The following is a 23,681-nucleotide window of genomic DNA, read 5'->3' as shown; positions in this document are numbered from 1 at the left end:
AGCAAAACGACACTTTTTCTGACAACTTACAAATCAGATTCTGTAACAAAGTGTGAAAGCAACTTTTTAGATGATGTAAATGAACTGTTAAATATTTTACATATGTATTCATTTCATAGCTGTTTTCAATGAAAAAGGCCTGGGATGTTTCCTTAGGCTTTAAAACAGATCTGTACGCAGAGCCACCAGAACTGGTTGGAAATTTTAAACCAGTACCTCACAACTTCTACACCTTCCTAAAAGAAAAGCTTTCTTTTCCTCCCAGCAGTGCTGGCGTAGATTTTACTGATAAAACTTCTTAAACCGATCCAGATCATGTCATCAAATCAACAATCAAAAAATTTGCTTTGTCTCTCGTACCAAGAAAACAATAACGTTGAGCGTTAAAATGGGAATATAAAAAATCATATTAGGACATTTTTTAAAAAGCTGAAATTGTTTCACAAACCTCTCACTTTTGCTGTCCTCCATGATCATGAATGGTTCTGTGAGGAAGCGACACTGGACTTTAGATGGGAAGCAGATAAAGGAGAACAGGAGACGCCAGGGTCAAAGACACAAACGAGCTGGTGACCAACACTGCCACTGGACTGTATGAGAGGACAAGGAGGACGATGCATTTTCAGCAGAGCTCAGGATAAATCACACATAATCAAACTCTCAGTCTTCAGAACACTTGAAGACCAAGAGAATGTTCACTTCAGAGAGAATGTTCTTCCTGAACATTCTCTCTGAAGTGAACATTCTCTCTAAAGTGAACATTCTGTTCCGCTGGTTCTCCAAGGAAACAATGTCCTGATGGAGAGAAACAGCCTGACGTTGGGATCAGATCGTTCTTCCTATCATGTATCACTGCTTTGCATTGGGTTTTTTGTGTGTGTGTGTGTTTTTCTTTACGAGTCATTTAAAAACATTATGGCCACAAAACAAGGACTACTCAACAAAATAAGTAGATAATAAGAATAAGAAAACTGGAGGGATGTGGAGAAATGACTTCAGGTGAGGTTCCCTCCTCCTGACTGGGCAGGGTGACTGTACCATACTGGTTCTATCTTTTTTTTTTTTGCCACATTGGTTTTTTTAATTGATGACCCATCAGCAGTGAATGACTGACCGACCCGCATGAGGGAAAACAACCTTTATAAGCTCCGTGTTCATGCAGTAAACAGACACTGTTTCCAGTGAAGGCTAGACCAACTTTCTCACCTCAAGGTAAAATCTGAATTCTTGGACTTTAACAACAGAAAATAAAAAACAATCTCCTTATGAATTGAAACATGTTTGAATGATTTAACAGAGTCTCATATCAAAGGATTTAAATGCTAACTTGCAAAGATGGACTCGGTTCTACTCCACACTTTGCTCCTTTGTGGATTTGGGATTGGAGTTGCTGTAAGTAAAGTTAACTTTCATTAAATGTGCTACATACACTAACTTTTCACATTCATATTTTGATCCCCTGTAATAAATATGTCTTTATATCTTTTATAAACATCCTCAGTCACGTGGACCAGGTCCACCGGACACAGCTTCAGGTCCAGGTTTGTGCTTTCATCATTTTAAATAGTGAATTTTCATGAAACTGCATTTATAGCTGGTACTGTTTACTAAGTTCACTCTAATGTGAAACTTGATAGTTATTTGTTTACCTGCATTCTGATGTGAGAGCAGCACAAGTACTGCCGGCTCACTTGTACTGATCTGGTGACGGTATTTTCCTTTGGGACACTTGATATTGTATAAATGATGCCAAATAATTAATTCAGATTTTAATCGTGGCAACACAGGAATATGAACTAGCTTGTTTGGTGGCTTAGACCCGATTGTCATTACACAAAGACACAACAGGGAACTAGTCAATGAAATATTGCTTGACTACCAGAGTACACACAGAATACTGATAAAAGCTTTACTACATAAGTAAATAAATAAATCCATGTATATAAATGTATATAAATTAATATATAGTGAAGAAAAACAAGTATTTGAACTCCCACTTAGAAATCATGAAGAGGTCTGAAATGTTCATCTTAGGTGCATGTCCACTGTGAGACACATAATCTAAATAAAAACATTTGGAAATCACAACATCCATCCATCCATTTTCTAACACCCTTGTCCCTAGTGGGGTCAGGAGGTGCTGGTGTCTATCTCCAGCTATCGTTCCGGGCGAGAGGCGGGTCACCCTGGACAGGTCGCCAGTCTGTCGCAGGGCAGCACAATATATGATTTTTTAGATAATTTATTTGTCTGTTACTGCTGCAAATAAGTATTTGAACACCTGCCAATCAGCAAAAATTCTGTTAGTCTGCCTATAAAAAGTCCACCTCCACTTGTTATTCTAAATTAGAAGGTCGTTAGCTGCATAAAGACTCCTGTGGAGGACGAAGAATGAGCAGTTCCATCCCAAAAACACCATCCCTACTCTGAAGCATGGGGGTGGAAGCATCCTGCTTTGGGGGTGTTTTTCTGCACATGGGACAGGACAGCTGCACTGTATTGAGGAGAGGATGATTGGGGCCATGTATTGCGAGATATAGTGGAACAACCTCCTTCCCTCAGCTAGAGCATTGAAGATGGGTCAACATGACAATGACTCAAAGCACAAAGCCAGGACAACCCGGGAGTGGCTCCGTAAGAAGCATGTCAAGGTTCTGGAGTGGCCTAAATCTCTGGAGGAGCTCAAACTCTGTGTTTCTCAGCGACAGCCTGGAAACCTGGCTGATTTAGAGAAGATCTGTGTGGAGGAATGGGCCAAAACCCCTGCTGCAGTGCAAACCTGGGGAAACAAAGGCTGCTGCACCAAAGATTAACATTAATTTTCACAGGTGTTCAAATACTTACTGGCAGCAGTAACACACAAATAAATCATTAAAAAGAATCAAACATTGTGATTTCCGGATAATTTATTTAGATTATGTGTCTCACAGTGTTCATGCACCTAAGATGAACATTTCAGACTCCTCCATGAGAACTTGCAAAGTCGCAGGATTCAATAATTGTTCCTTCCTGTGGATGTTTTCTTGTGCCACAGCTCCAGGTTTGACTTTCGATGATGTGATCAGGCTGCTGTGTTGTATAACCGTTCATATTAGTTTCCATGTTTTCTGGCAGCTGCCTATAAAAAGTGCCCTGCCGGTTGGACTCGGTATCGAGGCGACTGTTACCTTTATGACGACACTGAACTGACGTGGATTCAAGCTGAGGTACAGCGCACGCATTATTATTTTTTATTTCCTTGCTCTTAGGCTAAATAAGAGCTATAAAACAACCAACCTCATCAGTTCTGGGAGTTTTGATGGATTCCAGGTGTTGATCATAGAGTACAGGTAATGCTAGGTGAGGGAGTGACCAAGATCTTATTAAGAAAATGTTCTCTGAGTTTGTACACAGCAGAGAATTTCAGTCTGAAGTTAAACAATCTGTGCAGTCTTTACTACATCCTATGGTGCATTGGGCCACTTGGTAATACTCCTTTTTAACAGAAAAGCTTTCATGGCGTACATGCCTTTGCATTTTCAACACCTTTTGGAAAGGTTGTTTACCAGATTTAGGAGTAAGTTCTTGAGGACATCTTATCTCCTATATTTGTGATTTTGATGCTTTTGGCTTACAGATAATAAAACCCAAGATTCACTGTCTCCTTTTGCAAGAATGGCAGCATCCGTGTGCCATGGCATAGAGGCCATCAGCCTGTGGTTCTGGTGCAGCTGAAGGTCATTTGCCTTGTTGTGTTTGGGCTCTTTCTCATTTCTCTCGTCACAACAGCCCAGAGTTTCTGTGTAAGGTCAGGGGAGGCTGCTGGCCAATCGACATCATGGTCACTAAACCAGCTTTTGTTGCCTCTAGCAGTTTGGGCCGGTACCAGTTCTGCTGTAAAATTAAACCAGCACGCTTTGTCGTCATTGCAATGAGGAGTAATGACAGCAGAGGGAGCTGGTCAGCAGTGCTCTAGAATGTCCTGCTGGACGCTGCACTGACTGTGGGCTTCAGAAAACCCAGTAGACAAGAACCAGCAGATGATAGAGCACCCAAACCGTCAGTGACCATGGAAACGTCACACTGGACTTCAGGCAACGTGGACCCTGAACCTCTCCAGTCCTTCTGGGACCTGGATTTCTAAATGATATGAAAACCTTTTTCCCTTCATCTGAAAATAGGACTTTGAACCAGCATTGACCAGTTTAGTTTGTTTTTCTCTTTCACCCATGTAAGACTCTTCTGACATGCCTGGTTCATGAGTGGCTTGACACCATGTGAGACCTGTGGCCCACGTGGAGGGTCCATCTGTGTGTATTGGCCCTGGACGCACTAACCAGATGCATGAATGAATTTAGCTTGACAATCCTCCCAAGGCTACAGTTGCCCTTGTTGCTTATCTACTTTCCATGAATCTTCTAGAACTTTTTTTACCAAATTAAATTGTTTTGAGAGATTTTTGGGTTTCTACATCTGTAAGCCATAATAATCAGAATTACAAGAAATAAAAACTTGAAATATTTCACTCCAGCGTGTAATGACTGTCTACCTTTCTGAGGCGAGGGACAAAAATATAGAACTTTTTCATAATATCTATATTTTTTTAAGCTGAACTTGTATGTGAAGTCAAAGACTGGTGATCAAGGACTATCTCAGAGTCTCTAACGCTAATTAATCCTATTCCATCAGATTGAGGTCAGGACTTTGTGTAGGCCATTAACGTTCTTTAAAGCCAAACCTGCTTCTCCGTGTCTTTATGGATCATTGTAGTACAGAAGGGATCATTTCCAAATGGTTTCCACAAAATTAGATGCAGACAAATGGCCAAGTTACCTTCACCACAATCTTCTCTGTGCTAAACTTTATTCTTAACCAGGGGCCCAGTTAATCATTAATCAGAAAACAACTTTCCACTGGTTAGACTCCAGTGGTGCCAGGCATTACAATGGGATGACAGACTGGGGTGGACCTGCCTGGTCATGGAAACCCATCCCATCAAGCTCTCTGTGAACTGCTTTTAAGCTTCACAGAAATCCAGACAAAGTTTTGAGCTCTGAAGCCATTCAGAGCTACAACCGACCTCACTGTGTGACTGTACACCTGGTAAAACATCTGGTCGATATTTTTGCTAAGAGTTAATTGAGTAATATTTAGTAATGAGGAGCTTTCACCAGACTCCTGATAGAGACCTGTTCATTTACAACTCTTTGTAAGAGCAGTCTGCACACATAGATGCTGGATTTTATCCTCTTGTGGCCACAGAGGAGATGAGAATGCCTGAGTGTGGAGAACTGGAGGGAAGACCTGATACCTTTGACAATATAGTTCATATAGTATTAATAAATGAATAGGTTTCAATCTGATTTGTTAAAAAATGACACTCATGTTCAGCCAACTGTAAGACTAGTAAATTGTGAATTTCTAGAAAGGGCAACCAACTCTAACGATTCATTGTGCAGACTGCGATTACTGACTGCAGTGTCAACATGCAGCTCAGACCTCTGTGTTAGAGGCTTGTCTTCCTGGTTCCAGTTTCACCAAAATGCCAGACTGTCAGGGATCTACTTGCAACAGTTGAATTAAAGACATTTAATAACTTTCTAGTTTATGAACTGAAGCCATCATCTACAAAATCTGACTGAATAAAGTAGTTTCCTTCTGGCTGGCAGTTACAGATGCAGCCACACAGACAAAAGCGACGTTGTAGTGATGGTTTTGTTGATTTCCATCTCATCTTTCTCTTCAGCTCCACTGCATTTCCAACCATGGAAATTTGGCCACCCTCCAAAACCGACATCAGTACGCCTTTCTGAGGAGAGTCATCTTTAAATCAGCAGGATCACATAAAAGAACCTGGGTTGGAGGCCACGATGGCGTTAAGGTGGGAGTTTCTTTAAACTCTTCGTATGTGACACTACATCTTTCTCTTCTCCTTATTTGGCCTGATCTACAAATAAGGAGTGCTAAACTGCTTGAGTGAAATAAAAATAGAAAATAGCACTTGCCCTGTTGCATACGATCTACAGAGATTGCACGTGCAAAGTGCTTCTCCTTAAATTAGGATTTTGCATGCTGGCTGTCATCCTGGAGCGTTTTGGAGAGCAGAAGTATAATATAATTACATAAGAATAAAAAAACATTTAATTTAGACAGGTATGCAATGTAGTCCAACAAAACAAAGCTGTAGAGGTTTTAGGTACAGCTCCTCCGCCTCCCAGTATTTTGCGTTTTCTTAGCGTGTTGTTTGTAGATTAGGTTTGCACGTGCTACCAACTTTGCCCCTGTTTTTGTACACGCAAACCTTTAGAAGATCAGGTCTTAAATGTTTTGGAGCTAGGAGGTTGAACAACGACTAGGTGGGGTGGTCTGTGCAGGTTTTGCTCTTACACTGATGTTTAAATTGATTGTGTTAGGAAGGCACTTGGCTTTGGAGCAGAGGTGAAAAGTTTGACTTTACCCCATGGGGCCCTGGAGAGCCCAACAACTTTGAGGGAAACGAGGACTGCATGGTGATAAACGTCCAAGGTGAGAAGTTATAACCAGATGCAGTCAGAATAATAGAAGATGTGATTTTATTTTGCATGCTGTGAATTACTAATTCACTAAATAAAGAAATGCTTAATTAGAAATTACAAGTAAAGTATCTGTTTGTCACTGGAAAGTGTGCTACGATTTCTTTCATCATCTTCCTCTTTCTTTTTTTTTTTTTTTGCACGTTTTATCACAGGACGAGATTACGTCGGTGATTTTCGCTGCAACCATGAGAATTCCTTTATTTGTGTCAGACGGCGATAACTGAGTCCAGATTGTCCTGTTGTCTCATGACGATGTGTCACTTCCAGCAGGATGTCAAGACAGCGTGGCCAACCTCAAATCTTATAGTCCATTTTTTTATATTAGTGTGATTTTAAGGTTGAGATTAGAATATTTTGCCAGAATGCCGACTCATCAGCATCAGGCCACGATGCTGTTATCTATGTTCTGAGTCAGAGTTTCAGTAGAGAACAGTGAACATATACAGTAGCTATATTTTGTATAATTTAGCCTCCTGCTGCTTGTGAAAAACAGATGTTAGTCCAGTTGTTCAGACTTCACAATGAACCTTTTCATAAGCTGGGAAACAGAAAAAAGACTTTACCATGTAGCACTTTCTAAAAAAAATAACCATTCATACACACATACTGTACATATTACCAAAAACATTGGCAAACATCAGTTATGTTATTTGAAAACCTGCCTACGAGGCACAGGGGATTCCTGACCAATCTGGCGGCAAAACATTAGTGAGGTCAGACGGGGAGTTTGTTCCAGAGCTGGAGAGAATAGAAACTAAACGGTACTAATTGTTTTTGCTCTGATCCTGGAAGCACAAAGGGAAGAGGTTTCTGATAACCTGAGGGTTTTTTCCTGATTTACACCTGACCAGCAGTGATGAGTTGAGATAATTCAATGTAACTGAGTGTAAAAAAAATAATAAACAACAAGAATGCACATGTATAGATGTTAATCTATAAATAATCTCTAAATGACTTCAGATAAAATTTGAATTTATTATTTAAATTAAATTTTAATCAATTTATCGTGTTTCCTGCTGATGCAAAATGCACACTGAGTCTAGTGTGTTGTTGACCCATTTGTCTTCTGCATCTTAAAGTCTAAATGGAAGCATGTTTAAAAATAATAGAGGGTAAAACAAAATAAAAATAAAAATCTGTATTTTAAAGTTATTGCTTATAGCAATGTCATAGTTTAAGCAATAAAGGGATGAATGCTGCAAATCAATGACTCAGTACAATCAGCTGGGTTTTGTTAGATAGCAACTTTTTAAACTACTTTGAATTAAGTTTACTGTACTGTTTAATAACTAGGATCAATTTGAATTTATGTGTGATTGAACTGAAATGGCGTGAATATACTGAACTGAACTGAATTACATTTAATGAAGCCAATGATGTTCCAAGTTAAAACCTGAAATGTTTTCACATGCAAGAAAATGGTTGTTTAAATGAAATAAAGGGTGATTCAATGTTTGCTCAATATGTTGCATTTATTTCTACATTCCTTCGATCAGTACTCAAGTAAGAGTAGCAGCACTTCAGGATATTTTTACTCAAGAAGGAAAAAGGGAGACATCTAAAAAATTCCCCTGGAAACTGTAAAAAAAAAAAAAAAAAGTACTTGTTAAAAAATAAGGCTACTAAAGAACAGAGTACTAGAGTGGTACTGTTTGATCACATTTTTAAAAAGAGTTTAATATAACAACAAAAAAACTAAAAATAAACATTGAACCTAATGTTACATGTTAGAACAGGGTTGTCTTCTTCAAGTGAAAATGTTTGTATCTTAATTTAACCTATAAATGGCGCAACAGCTGCTGGGGGAACAAACTTTCCCTAAACTTTCTAAGCAAACTGGGGAGCAGAATGTCGCACAAGAACTCGCTTCCATAAAACATGCATGAGAGATGGCTTGACCGCATACGACAAAATAGGAAAATGTATATTTCTCGTTCCTTTGTTGGTGTGAATAACAATTATAATCCACACTATAATTATATTTTTTGGTTACAAGCTAATATATGATACACGTTTTTAGCTATTTGAATTAAATCACCTTATAAAGGTAAAATAGATCCTCTTGTGGTTTATATACTGCTCAAAAAAATAAAGGGAACACTTTAAGTGTTAAACACCTGTTTAAGTGTTCCCTTTATTTTTTTGAGCAGTGTATATAACATTTCCCAAAGTGAACATTTCAAGAAATCTGTTGTAAATAATTCGGTAACATAAAACCTGTAAAGGAAGCAACAGAACCATCCTGTACACCCCAATTTATATATATATATATACTTTATTTATTTTTTTTTATTTATTTTTTTTTTTAAGCAAGAAACAGACGTATTTCCCATTTCCGATGGACATTGAATGTGGCACAAGTTCTCCATGTTGTTACAGCCGCAGCTCTGTTAGCTGTAGCTCGTTTCCAACTCCATCCTGGTGTTAAGCTGCGGTCGCTCCGTGCTCGTAGTTCCGCCAGGGAGCTTATTTAGTGTAACACGCAGCTGGCGTGCTGCACCAAATTTATCCGGCCATAAACAGTTCCTGCAGCTGCTACAGCTCCCCATACATGTGCTCCTACCGGAGAGGCGGCTGCGTGGATCCATCTATTTTGGAGACGTTCCTTGAATCGTGAAGGGCCGGAGTAGGTAAGAAGCATGCTGAGACTGCTGGCAGGGTTTATAAATGCTACCGATTAATCCTGCAGAACACCGAGGGACACTGAAGGCGCCATGAAGTCATTTGGCTCAGGTGTGTTGGGCCCTAAAGAGCAGTTTTTGGGGACCGCTTCCCTTCAGCTCAGGTTATATTAGCACCGTTTGATCTGTAAACATGCAATCAGTAAAGTGACAGGAGGATCCGGTGTTAGTTTTAAGTTAGCAGGTTTTATGGATTTCTGTTTGTGCATTTCAGCAGATGAAAGGTAGATGGTCGCTGACAGGGAGCAGGGCTCCACAGTCAGCACGTTGGTAACCTTTGCTTTGCTTTTTTCAGTATTGTCATCAGTTGTAAGCACTCAAAACCTTACCCTTGCTCATGCTTACTTGTATATTTTCAGCCTATTTGGGAGGAAATTTTTAAAAATCTGAAAAATTAATATATTGATGCCTTTAAAAATGCTGAGTAATTGAATACCTAAATGAGTATAAACTCCATAAATATATAATTTTAGGATTGGGTTGAAAGAACTGGAATGAAGACACAAACACAGCTTCATTTTTTTCCCGCAGTAAAATCACAGAAACTCTGATGTATGTTTTTTTTTCCAGCCTTGTTTCTCACTATGGTGAACCAGGTGCAGCAAGTGGACGGCAGCTGGCAGTCGTGTCGAGGCGACTCCAGCGGCGCCAGCAACAGCAGCGCCGAGAGCTCCAAGGAGAGCTCCCGCTGCTCCACCCCGCTGCCGGACGCAGACCGCTCCGATCGGCTGCGGGAAAAGATGAGGAAGAGGATGGACTCCGGAGATCGGTGGTTCTCCCTGGAGTTCTTCCCTCCACGCACGGCCAGCGGTGCTGTCAACTTGATCTCCAGGTACAGGAACCAGCTTTCCGACCTTTGACCTCAGGCAGACCACGACAGAATATTCTGCTGAAAACCCAAGTAATGTGGAGACGTTTGGGAAGAACAGAATTGCACCCAGCTGACTGACAGCATCTGAATGCCATGTCTGAAGTAATGGACAGGACTTGAGAGATGCTTAATTTTTCTGACAATAATCTGTTGTGTGCCAAGTTTTCCGCTTGTTGGTGTCATATTACCTCTCCTGCATGCGCACGCACGCACACACACGCGCACACACACACACACACACACACACATGTTTGCGTGGCTATCTTTGTGGGGACTTTCCATTGACTTCCATTCATTTCTACAGCCTTAATCTTACCCTTATCACAACCCTAACCATTACAACCTAACCCTAACCTAAACTCAATTCACACCTTAGTCCCAACTCTGACCCCTGCATTTCAGACCAGTCAAGTTCTGCCACATTAAACTCACTTGTCGGTTTCTCATGGATTACGCTTTTTGAACACATGCATAGTCATGTTAGGGGCATCTCTAGACTCTTAACCACTTTGGGGGCATGAAAATATCAGAATTTCTTGTCACACTGAAGTATTAAGATTTCCTTAAAAGCGACAAACACGGCTCACCATACCTCTCCTCCCCAGAACACCTTCAACACTTCAAAATATTCCAGCAAAATCTCAGATGAGAACATTTCAGAGCTTCTTTTTAAAGTTTATTTCTGATGTGACAGGTTTGACCGTATGGGTTCTGGAGGACCGCTCTTCATTGACATCACCTGGCACCCAGCGGGAGACCCCGGCTCAGACAAGGAGACCTCCTCCATGATGATTGCCAGCACAGCGGTGAACTACTGTGGCCTGGAGAGCATCCTCCACCTGACCTGCTGCAACCAAACCAAGGAGAAGATCACCGGCTACCTGGCTAAGGCAAAGCACCTGGGCCTGAAGAACATCATGGCGCTGAGGGGAGGTACAGCGGGAGACACGAAGGGCTCAGGAAAGGTGTGACCTGGGGAGGTTTTCCTTGGATGTGTGTTTCATCGCCACGCCTCAGGAGATAAGAGCTGCATCAGTGTGTGGGTTGAGATTCCTGGAAAACAAAGAGCAGCGCTTGATTTAGACTTCTGAGAAGCGACGTGTCTGTGCAGGCTGCTGTGAACGGCTCCAGCTGGAACTGCACTGCAGCGTCTCCTCAAGCTTTCCCAGGGTTCTAGTCTCTAACCTTATGTCCTCCTGTTATCTGACAGAGTCGCTGCCGGTCAGGTTTTCCACAGAATTTCTCATTCTTGGAAAAGTGTGCAGCGTACATCGAGCCAAGATTTAGAGTGGCAAAAACCGACAGAAGACTCTTTACAAGCGGGTGTCTTAACCTTCGCCTTGGCTTTATCTGGTATTTTTTATCAAAAGTACGGGATGGGAAATATGACAAAAACAATTCATTTACAGGAAAAGAATGATCAGGATTTTTTTACTTTTTCCCTTCATAAAAGTATAGCTCTGAAATTAAAAACATAACGTATAACTTGGGTCAAACAATATTTCAAACCGACTTTTGATGCTCTTAGACCGGGCTCTGCGGTTTTTACGATTTATTTCTGTCCAGCTGAATGAAAATTGTTTAGAGCCACTGATGTTACATTATCTTTTTGAAAAAGAGAAGTATAATTTAGGAAATTGGTTCCCCTTTTCAATTTGTTTCTTTATTCTTCGGTTTCAATTCCCTGAGGCATTTAAGGACCAGGAGGCTCATATGAGGTTCATATGATTATATAGCCTGTCTTTGCCCCCATTAGATAATTATTGACATTATATTATTAAATCAGACGGTTACTGATGAGAGGAGTGCCATTGTTAACATTTTATTGCTATTTTTATGCCTTTTATGCCATATTTGCTTCTATGGGATGTGTTGATATTTGTGTAAAATATAAAAATCTAAGTTCCTAACTAAGTGATTAGAGATCTAATCATTTAGATGAACATCTCCTAAAAGATGTTTCCCTGCTGCATGAAGCTGTTGGTGCCATTTAGTTTTATTATCTGCTGCAACTTGGGTGAAAGTGCAGCCATTAAATAATGTTTTATTTTCAACTAACTATATTGATACTGTACTGCTAAAAAACGGGAACCATTTCATACCATCTGTAAGGTTAAGTGCTGAACTAACACCTGTGGTCCTCGTTTTGCCAGATCACCCAACATGGCCGACATTAAACAAAGCTCTGGTTCTCTTCAGATCCAGTGGGAGACGACTGGGAGGATGAGGAAGGAGGCTTCAACTTTGCCGTTGACCTCGTTAAGCACATTCGATCAGAGTTTGACGAATACTTTGACATTTGTGTTGCTGGTAAGTTTTCACAGCAGAGAGAGAGCAACACACTTCTAGCAGGTTTATGTACCCAGGGTGTTTCTAAATGGAGCATTTATCTGTCAGGACAACCAGACTCAGCTGTGATCAGTTTGATTTCAGGACTGACCTGCTGTGGTTCATGTCTTCACTCTGTAACCTGCTCTAGTCAGGCAGACTAATCTGTACTTCCAGTTGTTTTAATTAAAGGTCTTTGTGCAGGCTACCCAACGGGCCACCCTGAGGCAGAGAGCTACGAGCAGGATCTGCGGCACCTGAAGGAGAAAGTGGATGCTGGTGCAGACTTTGTCATCACGCAGCTGTTCTTCCGGGCTGACACCTTCCTGAAGTTCCTGGATGACTGCAGGGCGGCCGGGATCACATGTCCCATCCTTCCTGGAATCTTTCCCATCCAGGTACTAAAGACTTCTTCCAGGAAGCTGTAAATCATCACCACGAACCCATTGACCCATTTTCCTATGAGGCTTTTTTTTTCAGCTGCTACACATTTCACTGTGAAGTCACCTGTTCATTAAGTTAAACGGTGCATGAAAATCTTTGGCCGTTGTGCATAACAAGCAGGGAAGAAAACTTCCTTTTTGACGTTTACAACCAAAGTTATAAAAGCCCAAACATATGTGATCATGGACCTGTTGAGGCTCCGTGTATAACATGTAGTGGGATCTATGGACAGAAGCTGTTTCACATGTTCAGCTGTCCTAAAAGAAAGGTGGCTGGTTGTCTGGAAATGAGAAAAAAAGCCCTGAATTCCTTCCTCAACACTTCATACGTGTTCAGTACATGCAGATCTGCTTTTAGTTTCACTAAACTAACCTAGTGTGTAACTTACATGAGATGTAATGTACTGTAGCAGAAGATATACATCCTCGCACAGGTATAAATCCCTCACAGGACCTGCAGCAAATGTTGATTTATGAAATTCATCTGTTTTTAAGATTAGTTTTATGATTTAGCATCGAATCACAAGTTAACAGCGAATCAAAGTTGGTTTTATCTCAACAAATGTTACTGCTGGATGATAAATTGTTCCAAACGTTATTGTGATAAACAATATTATTATTATTATTATTACTTGAAACCATTTTCAAGTAATAAAATGGTAATAGCATAATAATGCAAGTTCACTGTCTCAAAGATCAATACACTTTAAATTCTAATGAATATTTAACACTGGAACTGGAGGACATTTTAAATATCCACAATAAATAAAGCAATAGAAACGAGAAATAAAATGAATCATGAAGTCCCTGCTAGTTAAACTATAATATAATTTATTGTCCTCTACTTGGCACCAGACTGAAGACTTTTGTCATGTGGTAGGAAAGGGAGAAAAGAGAAAAACAAATTGTGTGTATTTTCCAGGGATACCAGTCGCTGCGTCAGCTCGTCAAGATGTCTAAACTTGAAGTACCGGAGGAGATCACTAAAATCATAGAACCCATCAAAGACAACGATGCTGCTATCCGGAACTATGGAATCCATCAGGCGGTGGACATGTGTCGTGTCCTGCTGGACAGTGGAAAGGTACCAGGCCTCCACTTCTACACTCTGAACCGAGAAGTTGCCACCATGGAGGTCCTCCGACAGCTGGGCCTGTGGGTAGAAGACCCCAGGTCAGTCGAAATCTACTGGCGACGGAGTAAAAGATGAAACTATACCCCTAACTCTGGCTCCTGAACCTGTATCGTTTTCCTTTCTACACGCTCTTATCCTGTGTTTGGCAAATGTTATTCACTAGCTGTTACCTGTGGAGCACTTAGAAAAACAACCGAGGACTCTTTGGCCTCTACCAGCAGCCATTTGGAGGGCTGCCAGTCCGACTCCCTACATACACTGGTGTGTGTGTGTGTGTGTGTGTGGGTGTGTGTGTGTGTGTGTCGTCTACAGAATTAAGAACTTGCTGTCGACTAGATGTTGTGGAACCGATAAGAAAATGTTTAGAAGATGTTAGTCTTTAGACTTGGCTCCGAATTTGTTGGCAAGAGTTCCAGCTTGACTTGGAAAAATGACATGTGAACGTCTCTGCTGAGTTTCCATACTGGGTTCATTCACCTTGGTAGATATTGAACATTCTCTTTTGGTAAGTTCAAGGTTTCCCCCCGAAAACTTGCTAAGCCCGGTACTAGTTCAGTCATTCATCCAGCGGCCTGCCGTGCTTTTGAGTTAAAAAATGTTTCAAGTTGACAGGAAATTTGAAAATATCCCTTGATAATTACGTGTTATTGAAAGGCTGGAGGATTAATACTTAAACTCCAAGTGTAAAGTCTTAAAAGATGCAGACATAAAAAAAAAAACTTTAATAAATAAGCAATGCTAAGCCTGGTGGGGGCACAAGTAAAGCCTGGTGGCCCGCCAGCCTTTTAATACGCTGAGGGAAACCCTGAAGTTGAAATTCATTCAGGTAGAGTAGAGTTCCTAATTACTCTTAGTCTTCATTAAGACGAAGATGCATTGAGACCTAGTTGGAGCAGGTCCTCTTTATTTCTTGCAAACTTTCTGCAAGCATCTGGCCATGAAGGCAGATTTTCTGTGGTCTGCAAACTCACAGATTGTTGTTTTCGCCAGACGCCCTCTTCCCTGGGCCGTTAGTGCAAATCCAAAACGTAAGGTAGAGGATGTCCGACCAATTTTCTGGGCCTCCAGACCAAAGAGCTACATCTACAGGACCCAGGACTGGGATGAGTTCCCCAACGGCAGATGGTAGGTCTAATCGGACACAGATTACAGATTACTGCCTAATTCTTTGATTTTTCTAAGTAAATGTTTCAATTTTAGAAACAGCTTGAAGCATTGAGCTTACAGCAGAAGAGGACAAAGTGAAGCTGAAGTTTGGTTACTGACCGACTGTTCTGCTGTTGTCTTTAGGGGAAACTCTTCGTCTCCAGCTTTTGGAGAATTAAATGACTACTACCTGTTTTACTTAAAAAGTAAGTCCTCTAAGGAGGCACTTCTACAGATGTGGGGGGAGGAACTGAAGAACGAACAAAGCGTCTTTGAAGTCTTCACATGCTACATCACAGCACAACCAAACCGAAACGGACAGAAGGTAATCAAGTCTACCTGCAGGCACTAGCCATGTGAACGATCTACTGTTTAACCACATGTTGATAAAGTCATGAAAAAGTGAAAGCAAATTAATTTTTTTTTTAAAATGCAGAAATAGTATGAAGATGTATTGATAGTCTTAAAGAAATCTGCAGATTTATGACGAACAGTAGGAACAGAACTTCCTGTTCCTGAAGTATTTTGGTAGATCTCACCCTGTACTGCTGGCAGGGCCGGCTCAAGGCATAAGCAAACCAAGCAGCAGCTTAGGGCCACCAGGAGGCCCGGTGAGTGGAACAGATATTTTTTTTTAAGTAATGATTTCTATGTGATTATATTAACAAAAACACATGTTCATTGTAAATTTTTGATGTTGTTTTTTTACAATAATGTACTTAATCATGTAAACATGATCATGTATGCATGCATGTTTGTATAAAAACAAAAACAAACAATGCTTAGCCTGACAGGAGGCAAGTAAAGCCTGGCGACCCGCCAGGCTTACAATACACTGGGGGAAACCCTATGTCCTATGTGATACATACGTAAAGGACATCATGTAAAAAGCACTGGCAGAAATGCAATAAGTCCATAGCAGGAGTACAAATGATCTACTCATCTGCCTGTTGATTGCAGAAATAGAGGGCCTTAAAACCAAATTTTGCTTAGGGCCCCATGGAGGCCTGGGCCGGCCTTAACTGTTGGTAGTTTTCAAAAAACTGCTTCCTAAGCTGATCTGTGCAAGCGAAAATCAAATGAATCCACACAGCTATGTTCTCAGTGACTGAGACAAAATGCTATGTGTGGCGGGTCATCCTTTTCCAGCTGCCATTGCACTGGTAACTTGTAATGAAGTGGGTGGAGCTCCACTTGGGTTGCCAGGTGAGGTCCTGGGCATGGCTTGGGGTTGCTTGGTGTCTGCAAAACAGCTTTGCAGACACCAGCAGAACATTTATGTAGCTCTTATTTCCCTCCAAAAAACAGCTGTTTTTTTTTTTTTTTTCTTTTGCTGTTGGCCTGTTTTAGAAGCAGGACATACCCAAATGACAGAACCAAAGCTTCCAAAAAGTGGAAGTTACAATACAGAAGTCAAAAAGTGACTTCTGTATTATAATGGACCTTTAGAGCCATTCAAATCATATCTGCCCTTGAGCAACCACAGCTCCCTTCATTTTGACATTACAATTGGAGTGATTGCTTAAATCATTGATCAATGAGTAAAATGTTAGGTGTTGCCCTGTCTGATTGATGAATGGGACTCCTAAAGCATCTTACAGTCTGCCAAGGCTCCTCATGTCTCTCTCTCCATCCCTAGGTGTTGTGCTTACCCTGGAACGACGAGCCTTTGGCCCCAGAGACCAACTTTTTGAAAGACGAGCTTGAGAAGGTTAACAGACGTGGAGTTCTCACCATCAACTCCCAGCCCAACATCAATGGCAAACCATCTGCGGACCCTGTGGTAGGCTGGGGACCTCCAGGAGGATATGTCTTCCAGAAGGTGCTGACTCTCTTTGTTTGGTCATTCTCAACAAAGACGCTTTACTCTGAAACGTCGCCTCAGCTCTCCGCTCTTCCATCCAATAGGCCTACCTGGAGTTTTTCACCTCCAGTGAAAATGTCACAGCCCTCCTGAAGGTCCTGAAGAAGTACGAGCCTCGTGTCAACTATCACATTGTCGACGTGCATGTAAGTCTGAACCGAGAGTCCTGCTAGTCACTGTGTGAGTGCAAGTTGTATATGGGCCATATTGGATGTTTTGTGTGCAGGGACATAACATGACCAACGCACACGAAATGCAGCCTAACGCAGTGACGTGGGGCATCTTCCCAGGCAGAGAGATTGTCCAGCCCACTGTAGTGGACCCAGTCAGCTTCATGTACTGGAAGGTCTGTAGCTTCAGGAGCCTTTGGTGAAGTTAGCAACCTTGTCATTTCACATGTGGACTCCTGGAACATAGAAGTTCTTCAGGAACTGTATCGGTTTGACTAAATCGAAATCATTTAGCGTAGACGCACCAGGAAGGTTATGAGGTCTAAACATGTTTGAATGGAAAACATTTAGCATGGATTTTCAATTTTCACTAGTCATCGCAACTTTTCCGCAAATCTGACCAGCCACCCTAATGCTTTCTGTATGTCCTTATTTTCCCACCAATCACCGCAACTTTGCTGAATTTTGACCAATTGCTTTGGTCCTCTTCTAATTTAACTTCCTGTTTGGCAAAGTCTCTTAAGAGCCAAACCTGCAAGATGAAACCATGTGTGATCCAAAACAGTATCATTTACCTTGTTTGTTTTCTTTTTTTGTTTTGTTGCAAAAACCATTTTGAGATGTTTTTTTGGATTTGCTTCTTCTGTGTAAACAGTTCATGTTACACAAAACGTTTGCACTTTGACAAAAGTGCAAAAGATGAATAGATTTAATTTCTATTAAGGGTTATATTTCAAGAAGACACTTGAACATGTTATTTGCACTTTAAATATTAACTATGATAAAATTTCGTCTTTTGAGAAGCTTATGTGCATCAATTACAACTAATTAGACCATGTCGTGGTAAAAATAAAGATAAAAATTTTTTAGCAAGATCAACTGCAACTTTTTGAAACGGGTTGCGGTAAAATCAGTAACTGGAGGTTCAACAGATCGCAAAAAAAAACTAAATTATGCCACGAATGGTAAAGAATTGAAATTAAAGATTTTCTTGCTCGATCAAATGAAATAAAAAAACAAAAATGTTGTATTATAAATTGGTTGAAAACCATTTTTCCTCTGGTTGCAGTATAATTTAATCATCATAGTCCAAAATAATTGTGCAACTTTAGAGATAAAAACAATTTTTTGTTTTTAATTAAAGGCAATGGAGATATATTTTCCGGTCCTCTGAAAATGCATTGGGCATTTTTTTTTATTTATTTGTTTATATTTATTTTGTACGTCATCAAGCTAATCAGGCATTTTATTTTTGTCAGGCTTATAAAAATGTTATGTCATTCACACTTAAAAAAAAAAAGTCTTATTTCAGAAATAAATGTCTCCCTTTTCCCCCCGCGTCCATTGAATAAATTGACTAAACCGTCTCATCACGGTGCTGAAAGAGCTGCACAACGTCTAAACGTGGCAGACTTTGTGTAGAAAGTGTTGGAATCATGTTTTTATCGCTGCGTTTCAGGACGAGGCGTTTGCTTTGTGGATCGAACAGTGGGCCAAACTCTACGAAGACGAGTCGCCGTCACGAATGATCATCAAGTACATCCACGATAACTACTTCCTGGTCAATCTGGTGGATAACGACTTTCCCCTGGAGAGCTGTCTGTGGCGGGTCATCGACGACATGTTCGAGTTGCTGGACGCAACGCCGGAACCGCTCAACGATGAGGCGGCCTCACAGTAAACTACGGCGTTTCTAATGACTTGTTGAGGAAAGAGACAATTCAGTGAATTATTTCGTGTTGTACTTTTATTTTTACCAACAAGAGTGCCTTGGTAAGATACACAACAAAGCTTTTCTAGTTGGTGGTTAGTGGAAGGGAAAACGGTGCTAACAAAGAAACTGAACTGTTTCAACGTCATAAACGATGCAGCACAGTTTATATTTCACCACAGATGTGAAATATGAAGTCCATGAAATGAATAAAAGACCAATTCAACTTAGCGGCCCCCTACTGGAGGGCATCGCTGCTGAGGAGAGACAAATAAGGAAGCAAACACAAAATATATGACGCAAAAATAAATGTGGGAATAAAAACAAGTCTGCAGAATGCACACTGAAATCTTAAGTTAATTTTCATTTGTAGATACATTTTAACGGTTTGTATTTTCTTTAAATGTTTCTGAAATATTTGTATTTTTTGTAATTTCAATTACAATTCATTTAAACAGGATCGTCTCAAGGTTTCATTTATATCTGGTTTCTACATGATAAATATAATATATTCAAATTAATCCAACTTGAAGATTCGCTACAGTCACGCAGACTGGATTGAGCTTTGCAGCAATCTTCTGAAAAACCTTTACTTTTTGTTTTTTTTTGTTGGTGGTTATTGATGATTAGCTGTCTGCTACTACTTTAAGTAGGACAGACTTAAAGTCCTACTTTAAGTCTGTCCTAATATTATGCATTATTAATGCGTTAATAATGCATTATTAATGTATAATAATGATTCTGCATTATGATTTAAGTAGGACAGAATCACTGTAGTTTGCTTGAACTTCTCATCTTTTGCCAGCTCAATGCTAATTGGCCAAAGGGTCTAAACAAAACAAGCATTAATGAAAATGTTTTTTAAATGTTTCTAAATTTGTAATCGGCCGAGGTTCCTCCTGTATTTTACAGTTTCCCTGAGAGATTTGACGTCATATTCCTCTGTACACAAGCTGACAACAATGTCATAAATATTACTAATTGCTAATTTGTTCCAATTAGCACTATCGCTTTTCAAGAAAATAAAATCATTGGTTATCATGTTACTTGAGACTTTACACATTTCGTTTTCTCACCACAGGTAGCAATAGATAGTTTGGGAAAAGCTGTTCAGTTTGTGAAAGTCACATTTGTTTGTAACCTTCAACTGAGTAAAGATCTTTTTGACTTATGGATCTGTTTCCATGTCTTTTCATAAAACGTTATCAGAAATAGCAGATAACAGAAAAACTACTTTGACACGACTTTGTTTAATGCGCGTTTGTGCAGTTGTTGCCTCCCAGATTTCGTAGAGTCTCCTGTGTGAAAAGACTTAATATTTTTTTTCTTTCTTTGCTCTTACAACAAAGGCCTATGTAATCAGTAGAAGTCTGTGCATCAACCAGATCTGTGTTGTAATATTGATAGGCTGTTGAAGGTTTTAAGTCATCAGCCATGACATGGCTGATGGTCCAAAGTCCAGGTCATAACACTGAATGGTATGGTGGGGATTTTCCACTCAGAGTCACTTACTTGGTCATTAGCTGGTCAGGCCAAATATGTCCACACAGATGAATGGCGTGAGGGGGTGGAAATAAAGTCAAACATCGTGTGAGCTGGACGCCCTCAACTTGACCTGAGTCCCTGAGTTAATGGATTGAGTTTAAATTTAGATTTAGAGTGACTCTCAAAAGAACGTGCACACTTTAGACTTTAGCACCAGCTTAGTTTAACCTCTAGGAAAAATAAAAACCCTAATCGTCAGTAGGTTTTTCAGACGGAAACAGACTGCCATTCTTCACTGAACAAAAAAAGAAAACATCCACGGCACAACAGGAATAACTTGAAGCTGCTGCTTTCTATGTGATTTTAGTCGGTCGCATCATTGTGGAGGACGTTTGGGCCTTTTTGGTTTGAGTAGAATCAAGTCTGAAGTATTTTGTGATTTTTATAAAGTTCAGATTAAAGTCAGTAAATCTGTGATGCAAGTCCAAATCACATGATTCTCCAAATTATTATGCAAGTGATATTTTCTCAGATTTTCTTAAATGGTCAATGCAAATGATGGTCAGTATAATTTTCAAGTCATGAACTATTACAGTATAAATAAAATTTTACTGAACAAAGCTCCCCATGAGAACAGTATTTTTCTTTTTAAATAGAAAACTCAAAATGCACTGATCCAAATTATTATGCACAGCAGATTTTCTAAAACTTTTATGGATTATGAAGAACTGCAAACAGTCATTCTTTGAATGTGCAGCATTAAGTGGTCACATGTACTAAAATCAAAAGCTATTTCAATCAAAAACATCATAACAGACAGAGTTACATGTTAACATAGGACCTTCTTTGATATCACCTGCACAATTCTTGATCCATTGAACTTGTGAGTTTGTGGAAAGTTTCTGCTTGAATTTCTTTGCAGGATGTCAGAATATCTTCCTAGAGCTGCTGGTTTGATATGAACTGCATTCCACCCTCAGATCTTCTGCTTGAGGAAACTCCAAAGGTTCTCAATAGGGTTGAGGTCAGAGGTCAGAGGAGGATGGTGACCACACCATGAGTTTCTCATAGCAGCCAATGACACAGTGGTATTCCTTGCAGCATTCATTGTCATGCATGAAGATGATTTTGCTACTGAAGGTTCGGCTCTTCTTTGTGAACCATGAAAGAAAGTGATCAGTCAGAAAGTCCATATACTTTGCTGAGATCATTTTCACACCTTCAGGACTCTGAAGGGACCGACCAATGATTCTCTCCCCATGACTTCGGCCCAAAGCATGACTCCACCACCTCCTTGCTGACGTCACAGCCGTGTTGGGATGTGGTGGCCGTCCACCACCAATCCACTACTGCATCCATCTGGACCATCCAGGGTTGCACAGCAGTCATCAGTGAACAATGATTTTAATTTTAATTTTCTGTTTGAAAATTAATCTTCATGTACAGCTGGGCCCACTGCGACCGTTTCTGCTTGTGAGCTCTGGTTAGGGGCCCAATAGTAGGTTCATGCACCACAAGCCTCTGGAGGATCCTCCACCTTGAGGTTCCAGAGGCTCCAGCAGCTTCAAATAACTGTTTGCTGCTTTATAAGGGCATTTTAACAGCTGCTCTCTTAATTTGATGAATTTGTCTAACAGAAACCTTCCTCATTTTGCCTTTATCTGTACAAACCCATCTTTGTTCTGAATCAGCCACAAATCTCTTCACAGTTAACGCTGAAGATAACGCTTCAGTTTTCATTAAATATCTAATGTGTTTTAATTGTTTATGCAGCAAATCTATTTTTAAAACTCAAATCGACCAAATAAATTTGGGACAGACTTTCAGTGTGGATAAAGTGCAGGTTTACAAATCAAGGAAGTTATAATTATTTTCACATACTTTCAACACAATTGATATACACCAATGTCTAGTTGTTTATTTGGATTTTGACATAGCTTAACAGAATTAGAACTCCTAATTTGTGCCGATGGCAGGAAGAGGTCACCAACTTTCTGCAGAGTCAATCACTACAGACCTCCAACCTTTATGTGGCCTTCAGATTAGCTCAAGAACAGAGAGCTTCATGGAATGGGTTTCCTGGTCGAACAACTGCATCCAAACCATACATCACCAAGTGATATGAAAAGCATCAGGTGCAGTGGTGTAAAGTACACCGCCACTGGACTCTAGAGCAGTGGAGGCGCGTTCTCTGGAGTGACGAATCACGCTTCTCCATCTGACAATCTGATGGACGAGTCTGGGTTTGGCGGTTGCCAGGAGAACTGTTCTTGTCTGTCTGCATTGTGCCAAATGTAAAGTTTAGTGGAGGTGGATTATGGTGTGGGGTTTGTTTTTCAGGAGCTGGGCTTGGCCCCTTAGTTCCAGTGAAAATAACTGAATGTTTCAGCACACCAAGACATTTTGGGCAATTCCATGTTCCCAACTTTGTGGGAACAGTTTGGAGCTGGGCCTTCTTTTCCACCATGACTGTGGACAAATGCACAAAGCAAGGTCCATAAAGACATGGATGGCAGAGTCTGGTGAGGACAGAGTCCTGACTTCAACCCGATAGAACACCTTTGGGATGAATTAGAGTGGAGACTGAGAGTCAGGCCTTCTCGTCCAACATCAGTATGTGACCTCACAAATACGCTTCTGGAAGAATGGTAAAAAATCTCCGTAAACACTCCTAAACCTTGTGGACAGTCTTCACAGAAGAGTTGAAGCTGTTCTAGCTGCAAAGGGAGGAACATCGTCATACTGAACCCTGTGGACTAGGAATGAGCCTGTCCAGGCCTGTGATGGACTGGTGACCTGTCCAGGGTGAACCCTGACTCTCACCTGTTGACAGCTGGAGGTAGGCACTAGCACCTCTGCTAGTGCCTACCTAGCAGACTATGGCAACTCAGTTTGATAAGGGTGTAAGAAAATGGATGGATGGATAAGGAATGGGATGTCACTTAAGCTCATATGTGAGTCAAAGCAGATGAGCGAATACTTTTGTAAATATAGTTCATGTAGAGATGAGCTGCTGCTCAGGGTGTGGTCTGCAGAGAGATAACAGCACCATCTGGTGGTGGCTCGATATCAGCATTTGAACATGAAACGTCACCAATCTCTGTTCCACAGACGGTGCAGCAAAAAGCTACTTTTGAGATATACAAAATAATATATAAAAAAAACCACATTCAGGCCTTCTGTTTAATATACCAATCACATTAAACTGTATGACATTTATTTAAATGTTTTGCAATGCCTAAATAAATTAATACAAACAATGTTTTCAGGTTGTTTTTTTTTATTTTCTGGTA

The 23,681-nt window shown here is 40.5% G+C and overlaps 2 protein-coding genes across 3 annotated transcripts; both read left to right on the top strand.

Annotated features, from left to right (window-relative positions):
* The first annotated feature begins 1,147 nt into the window (after positions 1-1,147).
* Positions 1,148-8,016, top strand: LOC116719613 (galactose-specific lectin nattectin-like). Its single transcript, XM_032562165.1, has 7 exons — positions 1,148-1,212; positions 1,298-1,392; positions 1,502-1,541; positions 3,115-3,206; positions 5,726-5,860; positions 6,393-6,504; positions 6,707-8,016. Exons 2-7 carry the CDS (start codon positions 1,336-1,338, stop codon positions 6,772-6,774), a joined length of 504 nt encoding a protein of 167 aa, XP_032418056.1. The 5' UTR covers positions 1,148-1,212; positions 1,298-1,335; the 3' UTR covers positions 6,775-8,016.
* Positions 8,017-8,965: 949 nt separating this feature from the next.
* mthfr (methylenetetrahydrofolate reductase (NAD(P)H)) lies at positions 8,966-19,363 on the top strand. 2 transcript variants are annotated; one of them, XM_032569970.1, is made up of 12 exons: positions 8,966-9,184; positions 9,806-10,067; positions 10,801-11,039; positions 12,306-12,416; positions 12,639-12,832; positions 13,800-14,050; positions 15,003-15,137; positions 15,303-15,483; positions 16,798-16,980; positions 17,067-17,168; positions 17,249-17,368; positions 18,652-19,363. In XM_032569970.1, exons 2-12 carry the CDS (start codon positions 9,820-9,822, stop codon positions 18,871-18,873), a joined length of 1,986 nt encoding a protein of 661 aa, XP_032425861.1. In that variant the 5' UTR covers positions 8,966-9,184; positions 9,806-9,819; the 3' UTR covers positions 18,874-19,363. The 2 variants fall into 2 exon arrangements, with proteins under 2 accessions (XP_032425861.1, XP_032425852.1); XM_032569961.1 differs by lacking the exon at positions 8,966-9,184 and adding an exon at positions 9,268-9,287.
* Positions 19,364-23,681: the final 4,318 nt, after the last annotated feature.

The sequence above is a fragment of the Xiphophorus hellerii genome, chromosome 1, assembly GCF_003331165.1.
Source record: "Xiphophorus hellerii strain 12219 chromosome 1, Xiphophorus_hellerii-4.1, whole genome shotgun sequence".
NCBI classification, from domain to species: domain Eukaryota; kingdom Metazoa; phylum Chordata; class Actinopteri; order Cyprinodontiformes; family Poeciliidae; genus Xiphophorus; species Xiphophorus hellerii.
The sequence above is the reverse complement of the archived record's forward strand: the minus strand, read 5'-3'. Positions and strand labels throughout refer to the sequence as shown.

Coding starts and splice junctions, on each gene's coding strand:
- LOC116719613 (XM_032562165.1), top strand. CDS start 1,336: ATGGACTCGGTTCTACTCCACACTTTGCTCCTTTGTGGATTTGGGATT. Junction 1,542..3,114: donor GGACACAGCTTCAGGTCCAG/GTTTGTGCTTTC, acceptor GTTTTCTGGCAG/CTGCCTATAAAAAGTGCCCT. Junction 3,207..5,725: donor TGACGTGGATTCAAGCTGAG/GTACAGCGCACG, acceptor CTTTCTCTTCAG/CTCCACTGCATTTCCAACCA.
- mthfr (XM_032569961.1), top strand. Junction 15,484..16,797: donor CAAACCGAAACGGACAGAAG/GTAATCAAGTCT, acceptor CTCCATCCCTAG/GTGTTGTGCTTACCCTGGAA. Junction 17,369..18,651: donor TCAGCTTCATGTACTGGAAG/GTCTGTAGCTTC, acceptor GCTGCGTTTCAG/GACGAGGCGTTTGCTTTGTG.